Source organism: Conger conger, chromosome 16, assembly GCF_963514075.1.
Source record: "Conger conger chromosome 16, fConCon1.1, whole genome shotgun sequence".
In the NCBI taxonomy this organism is placed as follows: domain Eukaryota; kingdom Metazoa; phylum Chordata; class Actinopteri; order Anguilliformes; family Congridae; genus Conger; species Conger conger.
In genome coordinates, this window is record NC_083775.1 from 23,471,589 (window position 1) to 23,483,735 (window position 12,147).

The 12,147-nt window shown below is 43.5% G+C and overlaps 1 protein-coding gene across 1 annotated transcript in view; it reads left to right on the plus strand.

Moving 5' to 3' along the window:
• The window catches only part of clec16a (C-type lectin domain containing 16A), a 51,678-nt gene that overhangs the window by 21,065 nt on the left and 18,466 nt on the right, over window positions 1–12,147 (plus strand). Inside the window, exons 12-17 of the mRNA XM_061223209.1 lie at window positions 2,003–2,103; window positions 3,351–3,473; window positions 6,223–6,332; window positions 8,105–8,149; window positions 8,906–8,956; window positions 9,943–10,071. Of these exons, the coding sequence (XP_061079193.1) occupies window positions 2,003–2,103; window positions 3,351–3,473; window positions 6,223–6,332; window positions 8,105–8,149; window positions 8,906–8,956; window positions 9,943–10,071 (559 nt within the window). The remainder of the gene's footprint in view (window positions 1–2,002; window positions 2,104–3,350; window positions 3,474–6,222; window positions 6,333–8,104; window positions 8,150–8,905; window positions 8,957–9,942; window positions 10,072–12,147) is intronic.

A 12,147-nucleotide genomic window follows, 5' to 3' on the forward strand; every position in this document is an offset into this window, starting at 1 on the left:
TACCATCTTTTCTCAAAACTTTGAAGTCGTTTGTCTCAAAAACATGGGGGGAATTTGAAAAACATTGGAGGAATTTGAAAGCTTTCATTCCCCTCTGGGGATACGACTGTTTTTTGTCGAGCTGGTCACATTTACATGCACACACACACACACACACACACACACACACACACACACACACACACTCGCAGGCACACAATTTTTCTTTTCTTTTTTTACGGTTAGTTATTGTTATTGTTACTTCTATTGTTTAAAAATATAAAATAATAATAATTACTTCTATACACTGCCGTTTATCTAACAAGTTTTGCCAATATAAATGTACAAATGTGTCATGCCAATAAAGGATATTGGAGGAAGGAGGGAGAGGGAAGAGTGCTGGACTGTGATTGCATGCAGGTCAATCGGTCCTCGGTTCTTTCCTTCGACCTTTATTTGACATAAGCTCCTGTTAGCGCGAGGTTACATTACCACTGGATACCCTGCAGCTAAAGTTAACGCCAAGCAAATCATCACAGACAATGAGAAACCCAGTCTGGTCCAGTCTGCAGGAGCTCAACATGAGGCAGTGCATACTCCAACACATGCCAAGAATGCTCTTGTACTATTTTTATAGGAGGAAAACAGGCCAGTTCAAGAGCTAAATTCTTGGGAATGTTCAGCTTGCTTCCCTGAAGTTAGGCGCTTCAGTGGAAATGTCAGGATTGGGTGCTGCTAAGAATTTATATTTACATTTTAGTCATTTGGAAGATGCTTTTAATCCAAAGCGATTTACAAGTGCATAGGTTCTTCCACAGGTGACAGCATCAAATCCATTACTAGTAAAATACACTAGTATATACAGGGCTGTTCTAAACAAAAAGACAATTTTTTGGGGGGTTAGACAAGAGGGACATAGGAAGGGGGGGTGGGAAGTCAGGAGGGAGCAAAGGTATAGTTTGAAAAGGTGTGTTTTTAGCCTGCGTTGAAATATGGAGAGGGATTCTGCTGTCCTGACAGTGGTAGGCAAGTCATTCCACCGCTGAGGAACCAGAACGGAAAACAGGTTTGAACATGCAGCTTGACTGCCAGGTGCTCGTAGTGAGGGAACCGCAAGAACTAATGGTTAACACCGGAACTAATGGGTAAAGCCAGATGGTGGCTAAAATATTTCTAAGATGGGTTCTCATCTTGGACTGGATGAGTCTTGTGAAAAGCATTCACCTCTGGATGGTTCCTTCATGGGGTTATTGAGGTCTGAGGGTTGAATTTCCAGACAGGGTGGAACATGTTTGCTTTCCCCCTGAGTTCTTCCACCTTCCTGCACGCTGAAACATGCCCATTTCTCGCAAAGCTGTGGCGCCATTCTTTTATGATTTCGCCATAGCCAACAATAGAGCAATCTTAACTTCAAGCGTGAAAACACTTTCGTTCTGTAACAACTTTGTCATGTCCAAAATATTTTCAGTTTCACTTAATGATGGTAACTGCATTTGTTGTCAGAGAGAAACTTAATATTTTGACCTCACTTGTATAAATGCCTGTGATGCCACATAAAGAACAGGGAATAAGGTCTTCACAATTTAAAATGAGGGTGGCTGGAAATGCCCTGGGGGTTGTTTCACGAAGCAAGATCACTTAGTTTGCTAGATAATTGATCTGAGTAAAACCTGTAAACATCTCTCTTCTCTCATCTCTCTTCACTTCAGTCCATGTTCCAGATTTGGGTGGGGTCCTGGTTGTACCCGGTGCAGTTATGGAGCTAAATGAATAATCCTGCTTTGTGGAACAGGCCCCTGGTCTTCATAACCCAAAATGAAAGCTGCGTGTGGTGTGTTGGGTCAGCAAAAACAGCTGGGCAATTGGAATGCCTTTTTATGCATGGTTTTTTTACCTAAAAAACATGCTCAGTATGCTTTCAACATATCTTTGGTGTGCCTGTCTGTTCATTTGTTTCACAACTGGTGATGGTGATACAGTATGGCGATTATGCCTTTTTGTTCATGTGTGTGTGAATTCTTAGGCCTTTCTTGGACATGGTTTACAAGGCCCTGGACTGCACGACCGATGACTACTACGCCCTCTTCGTCCTTTGCCTCCTTTATGCCATGTCTCACAGCAAAGGTGAGCTGCAGATCACAGGACCGCACCAGTTTTCTTTTCCAAATTATATAACCATGACTATTGTGATCTATGCCAAATTACACAACCATGACTTCCATATGATGATCTTTGCCGAGTTACACAACTTCAGTGATCTTTGCCAGATTACCCAAGCTCTGCTGTGCTCTGGCAGTGATCCATGGGAATTGCAGTGGTATGGTGTAGGACTAATGTATTCAGGTCATGTACGGCCACAGTGCTCGTCGGGCTGTTCAAACCCAGTTTAACAATAATCAGCATTGGTGATTTACAGTAACTGGATAGCTGCACTGGGTAAAACCTGGAATCGTCTCAAATCTGGAACATGGACTGATGTAAAGATTATTTCGGGTTTTACTCGCAGTTATCCAACTATATCATTCTGTTTTGAGAAGTACCCTGGAGACCACAATCTCTTTCTGACCATCTTTCTATCATCTATGAACTTTCCATCATCTATAAACATGTGGAGGCAGGCTAGATCTCTCCGATGTTGTCATTTGGTCAACTGAATCAGAGGAGCCTCACAAAAGCTTGGAGAACCTTTGTTTTCTGTTTTACAAATGTTTCTTTTGGTTTTTTCCTGTAGCACTCGTTTGTGAAATAGCCCAACTTTAATGAAGATATCCTGCTTTGCATTTATATTTTTACTGGCATGCGTACCAATCCCTCAGCACAGTGCATTCACAAGGGAAAGGTGCCGTTTAGTGTCTAAATACGTTCCTTCTTAACGAGATTCTGCCGCATCTGTGGCAAGCCTGTTTTGAGCCTCATTTATCTGTCTCATCTTGAAAGTGAAACCAGACTTCAGAACCATAATCTCAAAACACTGACAAACCGATGTTCTCTAACAGCTCATCTGTATGTACATATGTATGAAGAGTGTGTCGTGTATGTAGTGCTCTTTGTTAGCCGTGTGATGATGTTTAAAATTAGTATAATAATAATACATTTTATTTGAGGTGCCTTTCAAGACACTCAAGGTCGCCTTACAATGGATAAAAGAATACAATAAAAACAGGCAAACAAATAAAGATACAATTTTACAAATATCGGTTGCTCTGTGCGTGTAGGTGTGTGTCGGTGTGTGTGTGTATATGTAAGGTATTTGCTGCCAAGTGATTTTGTGGTTGTTGTTTAATGATTTGTATACGTGTGTGTGTGTGTGTGTGTGTGTGTGTGTGTTGTCTAACACTACTGTAACAGTTGTTTTTTGGTTGTGTGTGCAGGTATAAACTCTGAGCTCCTGGAGAAGCTGCAGTTGCCAGTTGAGGGGGATCAGCAGAGGAGCAGCTATAGCCAGGTGCTGGTAGAGAGGCTGATCCGCGTGATGAGCCAGGCATCTCAGCCCGGTATGCCCGGAGAGATCCCCGTTAACCCCTAGCACCTCCCCCCATGCTTATATATCCAAAACACCCACCATCCCTGAACCTTATCACCCTAACCCCCAACACCCCAACATCCCATCCCCCTGCTTATTTGTCCAAAACATCTTACACCTAAAAACCTTATCACACCACCCTCCAATAACTGCACCTCCAAATCCACCAACCCACATACACAATTTTTTTTACGCTGTGGTCTCTGTGCTCAGCCATTATCAGTATTTGTTTCTTTCATACGGACAGGATCAGTAGTTTTGTATTTCTTAATTTCATACAGACTGGATCAGTGGTTTTGTATTTGTTTTTTCTCCTGACGGGATCAATAGTTTTTATATTGGTCTGGTTCGTTCGAATGGGATCAGTAGTTTTGTATTTGTTTCATACAGACGGGATCAGTAGTTTTGTATTTACTTTGTACAGACTGGATCATTGGTTTTGTGTTTGTTTCGTACAGACAGGGTCAGTAGTTTTGTATTTGTTTTGTACTGAAGGGTTCAGTAGTTTTGTATTTGTTTCTTATGGACGGGTTCAGTAGTTTTGTATTTGTTCATACAGACGGGATCTGTAGTTTTGTATTTGTTCATACAGATGGGATCAGTGATTTTGTATTTGTTTCTTTTGGACGGGTTCAGTAGGTCTGTGTTTGTTCTTACAGATGGGTTCAGTAGTTTTGTGTTTGTTCGTACAGACGTGTTCAGTAGTGTTGTGTTTGTTCGTACAGACTGGTTCAGCAGGTCTGTGTTTGTTCGTACAGACAGGTTCAGTAGGTCTGTGTTTGTTCATACAGACTGGTTCAGTAGGTCTGTGTTTGTTCATTCAGACAGGTTCAGTAGGTCTGTTTGTTCATACAGACAGGTTCAGTAGGTCTGTGTTTGTTCGTTCAGACAGGTTCAGTAGTTTTCTGTTTGTTTGTACAGACTGGTTCAGTAGGTCTGTGTTTGTTCATTCAGACAGGTTCAGTAGTTTTCTGTTTGTACAGACTAGTTCAGTAGGTCTGTGTTTGTTCGTACAGACGGGTTCAGTAGGTCTGTGTTTGTTCGTACAGACGGGTTCAGTAGGTCTGTGTTTGTTTATACAGACTGGATCAGTAGGTCTGTGTTTGTACAGACGGATTCAGTAGGTCTGTGTTTGTTCATTCAGACAGGTTCAGTAGGTCTGTGTTTGTTCATACAGACAGGTTCAGTAGGTCTGTGTTTGTTCGTTCAGACAGGTTCAGTAGTTTTCTGTTTGTTTGTACAGACTGGATCAGTAGGTCTGTGTTTGTACAGACGGATTCAGTAGGTCTGTGTTTGTTCATTCAGACAGGTTCAGTAGGTCTGTGTTTGTTCATACAGACAGGTTCAGTAGGTCTGTGTTTGTTCGTTCAGACAGGTTCAGTAGTTTTCTGTTTGTTTGTACAGACTGGTTCAGTAGGTCTGTGTTTGTTCGTACAGACGGGTTCAGTAGGTCTGTGTTTGTTTGTACAGACTGGATCAGTAGGTCTGTGTTTGTTTGTACAGACGGGTTCAGTAGTGTTGTGTTTGTTCGTACAGACGGGTTCAGTCGGTCTGTGTTTGTTCGTACAGACAGGTTCAGTAGTTCTGTGTTTGTTCATACTGACTGGTTCAGTAGGTCTGTGTTTGTTCATTCAGACAGGTTCAGTAGTTTTCTGTTTGTTTGTACAGACTGGTTCAGTAGGTCTGTGTTTGTTCGTACAGACGGGTTCAGTAGGTCTGTGTTTGTTTGTACAGACTGGACCAGTAGGTCTGTGTTTGTTTGTACAGAGGGGTTCAGTAGTTCTGTGTTTGTTCGTTCAGACAGGTTCAGTAGGTCTGTGTTTGTTCATACAGACAGGTTCAGTAGGTCTGTGTTTGTTCATACAGACAGGTTCAGTAGGTCTGTGTTTGTTCATACAGACAGGTTCAGTAGGTCTGTGTTTGTTCATACAGACAGGTTCAGTAGGTCTGTGTTTGTTCATACAGACAGGTTCAGTAGGTCTGTGTTTGTTCATACAGACAGGTTCAGTAGGTCTGTGTTTGTTCATTCAGACAGGTTCAGTAGGTCTGTGTTTGTTTGTACAGACTGGATCAGTAGGTCTGTGTTTGTTTGTACAGACGGGTTCAGTAGGTCTGTGTTTGTTCGTTCAGACGGGTTCAGTAGGTCTGTGTTTGTTCGTTCAGACAGGTTCAGTAGGTCTGTGTTTGTTCATACAGACAGGTTCAGTAGGTCTGTGTTTGTTCGTTCAGACAGGTTCAGTAGGTCTGTGTTTGTTCGTTCAGACGGGTTCAGTAGTTTTCTGTTTGTTTGTACAGACTGGTTCAGTAGGTCTGTGTTTGTTTGTACAGACTGGATCAGTAGGTCTGTGTTTGTTTGTACAGACGGGTTCAGTAGGTCTGTGTTTGTTCATACAGACAGGTTCAGTAGGTCTGTGTTTGTTCGTTCAGACGGGTTCAGTAGTTTTCTGTTTGTTTGTACACACTGGTTCAGTAGGTCTGTGTTTGTTCATTCAGACAGGTTCAGTAGTTTTCTGTTTGTACAGACTGGTTCAGTAGGTCTGTGTTTGTTTGTACAGACGGGTTCAGTAGGTCTGTGTTTGTTTGTAGAGACAGGTTCAGTAGGTCTGTCTTTGTTTGTACAGACTGGTTCAGTAGGTCTGTCTTTGTTTGTACAGACTGGTTCAGTAGGTCTGTGTTTGTTCGTACAGACGGGTTCAGTAGGTCTGTGTTTGTTCTTACAGACGGTAAGGTGCGCTTGGCCACTTTAGAGCTCAGCTGCCTCCTGCTGAAGCAGTCGGTCCTGTCCCCCAGCGGCTGCATCATCAAAGACGTCCACCTGGCCTGTCTGGAGGTATCCTTCCCTCTTTAATACCTTTAAATATCTTTATATTAACTTGGATAAGATTAGTAATAACTGAATACATAACTAAATGACATCTATCAATTTTTATATTTTAATAATTTGAAATGACTATAAGCTTTAAGATAGCTGTCACCATGACCATCAAATGTCTGAGTGACCTTTTACTGAAATAACCATATTGTATAATTAAACAATAATGAGTGATTTAGTTATTATATATATTTATTATTACAGCACTTTTATATATGTAGTCCTCCATTATATTACATTACGTGGCATGTATGTCATAGGTAATACAAGAATTGTTTCTCCTGATGAATTTTACTCTTGAACTCAATGGGAATTAAGAAAAAATAATCAGGAGAAACAATTCTAGTATTAACAACATGTCTGACGGCAGCACAGTGGTTTGAGGCTCATTTTGATACCTTGGAAGCTTGATGACTTGGACGTGTTGACTAAAAACTATTTAGCCAACAAATGAGTTCCATTCTGCATCAGCATAATTTACTGTTGAATCTAGTTCCACCCACCCAATTCCCATAGAGATCCATTCAATTGCATTTTATAATCGCAGTCGTCTGTCAGTCGTAGGGTTGCTGGTTCGAGCCTGGGCGGTGTCGAAGTGTCCCTGAGCAAGACACCTAACCCCCAAATGCTCCTGACGAACTGGTCGGCTGCCTTGCACGGCAGCCAATCGCTGTCGGTGTGTGAGTGTGTGTATGAATGGGTGAATGAGAAGCATCAATTGTACAGCGCTTTGGATAAAGGCACTATATAAATGCCAACCATTTACCATTTACAACCTGATATTCAGACTGGTGATGTTGACAGCTCACAGACATCTGGAAGTCATGGCATTGAAATGATATGCAACCAAATACAAAACATGGCTCTAAGCTAATTCGTCTCAAACATGAACTACGGGACTACATAAAACTGCATATTATTAAATCTGAAAAAGCAGACAGACAAGGTGACCCCAAACATTTGAACGGTAGTGTTTGGGGCAAATGTATCATTGAAGCCTATGTTGTGGAATGTAATAAGTTGGTGACATATTGGTTGAAGTGGGACAGGCCACCCTGCCCTGTAGTGTGCATAATCATCTCAGGTAGGCCCGCGGTCATAAACCAGGCCTGATGCATGACCAGTATAGCCGGCCAACTACTGTCCACTATTATAAAACATTTCTCTTTATTAGGTTTTATATTTTATAACTTGTTAAAGACATCAGTTTAAAATTTCTCATTCTTTAGTTCAGTATTAAACATTTTGCTTCGGTTTTCATTTATATTACTGTCAAGGGACCATTCTTGTAACATCTGAGACACGCGTTTGTTTTGAGAACTGGCACGTTTTAGAAAATGTGTTTCATAACCTATTTGAGAATGGGGGTTTTTTTTCCCCACTGACTTTTATTGGGCCAAGACATAAAAAGAACAATTTTTAAAAAGTTATGTGAAATAATTTGAGAACCATGGCTAACAAATTGTTTACTTTCAAAGGTTTACTTTACTTTTCAATTATGTATGTTGTGAAAAAGAAAATACACCTTCTTTCAGTTCTGTGGTTTTACATATTTGCACATGACTCTCGTAGGCCACACTCATGTAGTCCAAAATAAACAAGGTTGCACTTTCTCACGTCGATGTACAGGTGGTGTGGATACAATTACCTGCTTTTTTCCTGCTAGCTTTTTTTTTTTTTTGTTAATTCATAGCCCGTATGCGCTAACTGCACACATTTCTCCTTTTTAGGGTGCCAGAGAGGAGAGTCTGCACCTCCTGCGGCGGTTTTACAAGGCAAGTGAAGCCCCTTTGCCCCACTTACCTATTTATCCAGTTTGACTGCACCTTCCCGTAGTGGGATCTGGTACACGTGATGTCTCGAGGACATGATCGCTTGTTCTCGGCAACATTTGATCATTGAAATTTGCATTTTGGCAGGTCATGGCATGGTTCTGATGAGGATTTTTTGGTTTCTGTTTGAGTGACAAAAGCAGCTGTAACCCTGCCAGTAATGCCTTTTTTTGTTTTTTTGTTTTTTGTGTTTATTCAATGAAGTCATTGTAATCCGCATTGAAACTGAAACTGTAATGTTCAATCCTGATCCTGTAAGGCCGCAACGGTTGTAATAGCACTTGCCGGGACTAAAGGTGTTGGATCAGAGCTCTGCTGTTCTGAGGATAGTGGCTGTTGAAGGAGAGTGAGGGATTCGGCCTGTCTCAGGCTGTGATTTGGTTTTGGTCCATTTGGACTTGAGTTTTCAAACAGTTGCAAGTTCAGAAAATGTAGAGTAGTTTAAATGTAAACTGTCCAAAAGCAGCACGTACTCCCCATATTTTCAGTCTTATTCAGCTCTACCCTTCATTCCCCTGCTGTGTGGCCCTGATGCTTTGAGGAGAATTTGCTCCTATTTTCATGCGCATGCACAAGTGAAGTATCCAGGTTTTTCCACTCTCCCTCCCTCTCCCACTCCTTCCTCCTCTCTTTCTGACCATCTGTCCTCCGCTCTTCTCTTCCCTCACTATCTGATCGCACGTCTCTATCTCCCTGCAGGGAGAAGAGATTTTCCTTGATATGTTCGAAGACGAATACAGGAGCATGACGGTAAATAAAGGCCACACGCACATGCACACAGGCTAGCATACGCTGGAGTGGCTGTGCACATGCACACAGGCTAGCATACGCTGGAGTGGCTGTACACATGCACACAGGCTAGCATACGCTGGAGTGCACACATGGTTGGCATTTATATATTACATTACATTACGTGGCATTTAGCAGACGCTCTTATCCAGAGCGACGTACAACAAAGTGCAAATCAAACACAAGAACAAGTGCAAAAGTGGACCTGAGAGGACAGTACAGTTCCGAGTCCTAGTGTAAACATACAGAAACTCAGAACCCTTGAAGAGTGCAATCAACTGAAACAGTAGCGCCTTTATCCAAAGCGCTGTACAATTGATGCTTCTCATTCACCCATTCATACACACACTCACACGCCGACGGCGATCAGCTGCCATGCAAGGCGCCAACCAGCTCGTCAGGAGCATTTGGGGCTTAGGTGTCTTGCTCAGAGACGCTTTGACACAGCCCCGGCGGGGGATCGAACCGGCAACCCTCCCGACTGCCAGACGACTGCTCTTACTGCCTGAGCCATGTCGCCCCATACACATGCACGCAACTAGACACACTGGCATCTGCTGACCAGAATAAATACTTGTTGAATGAACGGTTTATCAAATTATCAAACTTGAATGTTGCTCCCTAGCAAAAGCCTCATTCCTCCTGCATTCCATACACTTGAGACAAGAGCGCTCAAGTATAGAGCTGTGTGTGTGTGTGTGTGTGTGTGTGTGTGTGTGTGTGTGTGTGTGTGTGTGTGTGTGTGTGTGTGCTGCTTTTCCCAAGCTGTGTGCTTAACAGAACCATTGTAAATTACTGCTGGTTTGGGAAAGGCTGAAAGGACAGAAGCTTGCTAATAAGATGCACGTTTTTCTAATCAAATTGTAATATTGGTACAGGATTCTGAGATCGCCATATTCACCGTAAGTTGACTGTGTCTGTATGGGGGTATGTCCTTGTGTGCACAGAGCAAGCCTCTAAACGTGGAGTACCTGATGATGGATGCCTCCATCCTACTGCCCCCAACTGGCACCCCACTGACTGGCATCGACTTTGTCAAGAGGCTGCCCTGTGGTGACGTGGAGAGAACGCGCAGGGTGAGGCAGGAAAGCGTGCACGGCACACACAGACACGCCACGCACATACAGGTTTGTGTTTGTGTTTTCAAGATTTTTCTTCACGGCTTCCTTCATACTAGACGCCCCAGTTAACAGCTTTGAAATTGCCTCCAGATGAACTTGGAGTATTTACAAACTTTAAAGCTTTGTAGTGTCTTGTTATGGCTGTGTTCAGCTCGTTTTGACCTTTGCCCTCTACACAAAAAGCACATACTCAGTATTAACATGTGATGTCATTATACTCATTATGATGGCAAGCAAGTTTATCTATGACCACATCTCACAAGGTAGTGGGTTCTGGATGGCTATGAGACCATGGTCCCCAGAATTCAGTAAATCCCGTTTGAAGTTCCACTATACTGACACGACACTGTTTTATGTTACTGAATACAGGCTATTAGTGACCTCAACCTTCCGAGAGCAACATTCTTTAACGTGTTTAACCACTGAGTTTCTACTGAGATGAGGAATCTCTCTCACAAGCAAGTCCGTGTTAACCCTTAATCAGATTGTAGGATCCTGCTGGGATCCAGATTCTGTTTCCCCACAGCTGAGAGAAAGTATTATGGTGCAGCTTTGCAATTATATGCAGTGAGGTCTGTAAGTATTTTGAAAGTGACGCCAAGGGCTGCAATTCCGACAGTACGCTCAATATGGATGTGCATACCCTCCAATCCATATGGAGCGACTCGTGTGGGAATTTCAGCACTTTAAAAGTGAGTCACTGTCCAAATACTTTCAGACCGAACTGTATCCCTGGTCTCACAGTATGTTCAGTATATATCTTTTATGCTTTGTTGGAATTAATAAGTATGTTGGGAGTTTGTAAGATCTGCATATGGGCATTAGGTAAAATTATTTTGCAGGCTGTGAATTGCGTAGGATTTATTTGGTAGACACGCAGCTACTTGTGTATTTATTTGGCAACTATTTTCATTTCAGTGGTAATATGAAACCAAGTCAGTAAGTAACATATGCAAGTATTATGTAAATTCATTTAACGGCCTGTTTTTAGTGCTTACCTCTGAGATGAAAATGGTTACCTAATAAGTACCTGGTATTTACCCAGTAAACACTATGTAATTAGAGTAAGTTTTAGCGTACATTATTATTGCTAAGCAGACTTACGGTGGTGAATGTCTGTGCTGGTTTCAGGAAGGGCTATATTACCAAGAAGGCAGAGATGACGCATTTCTTATCAATGAGTGTAATGTTAGCCTAACATTACACTCAACAGTTTGTGGCAAAAGTAAGTGCCTCTAGACCGATAGCCTGTCTTTGTACTGCAGATAACATTATCCTAAAATGAAACCCAAGAATAAAGAAACCAAGTCGGGGAGCACATGAGGGGGGAGGGACCAGGTGCCCAGAGGCAGCAGTGTGGGGAGGTCTGGTCGGTGTGTAGAGGCAGCAGAGTGGGGAGGTCTGGTCGGTGTGTAGAGGCAGCAGAGTGGGGTGTGGTCGGTGTGTAGAGGGAGCAGAGTGGGGAGGTCTGGTCGGTGTGTAGAGGCAGCAGAGTGGGGAGGTCTGGTCGGTGTGTAGAGGCAGCAGAGTGGGGTGTGGTCGGTGTGTAGAGGGAGCAGAGTAGGGAGGTCTGGTCGGTGTGTAGAGGCAGCAGAGTGGGGGGAGGTCTGGTCGGTGTGTAGAGGCAGCAGAGCGGGGAGGTCTGGTCGGTGTGTAGAGGGAGCAGAGTGGGGAGGTCTGGTCGGTGTGTAGAGGCAGCAGAGCGGGGAGGCCTGGTCGGTGTGTAGAGGGAGCAGAGTGGGGAGGCCTGGTCGGTGTGTAGGTGTGTAGAGGGAGCAGAGTGGGGGGAGGTCTGGTCGGTGTGTAGAGGCAGCAGAGTGGGGGGAGGTCTGGTCGGTGTGTAGAGGCAGCAGAGTGGGGAGGTCTGGTCGGTGTGTTGGTGTGTAGAGGCAGCAGAGTGGGGAGGTCTGGTCGGTGTGTTGGTGTGTAGAGGCAGCAGAGTGGGGAGGTCTGGTCGGTGTGTAGAGGGAGCAGAGTGGGGAGGTCTGGTCGGTGTGTAGAGGCAGCAGAGCGGGGAGGCCTGGTCGGTGT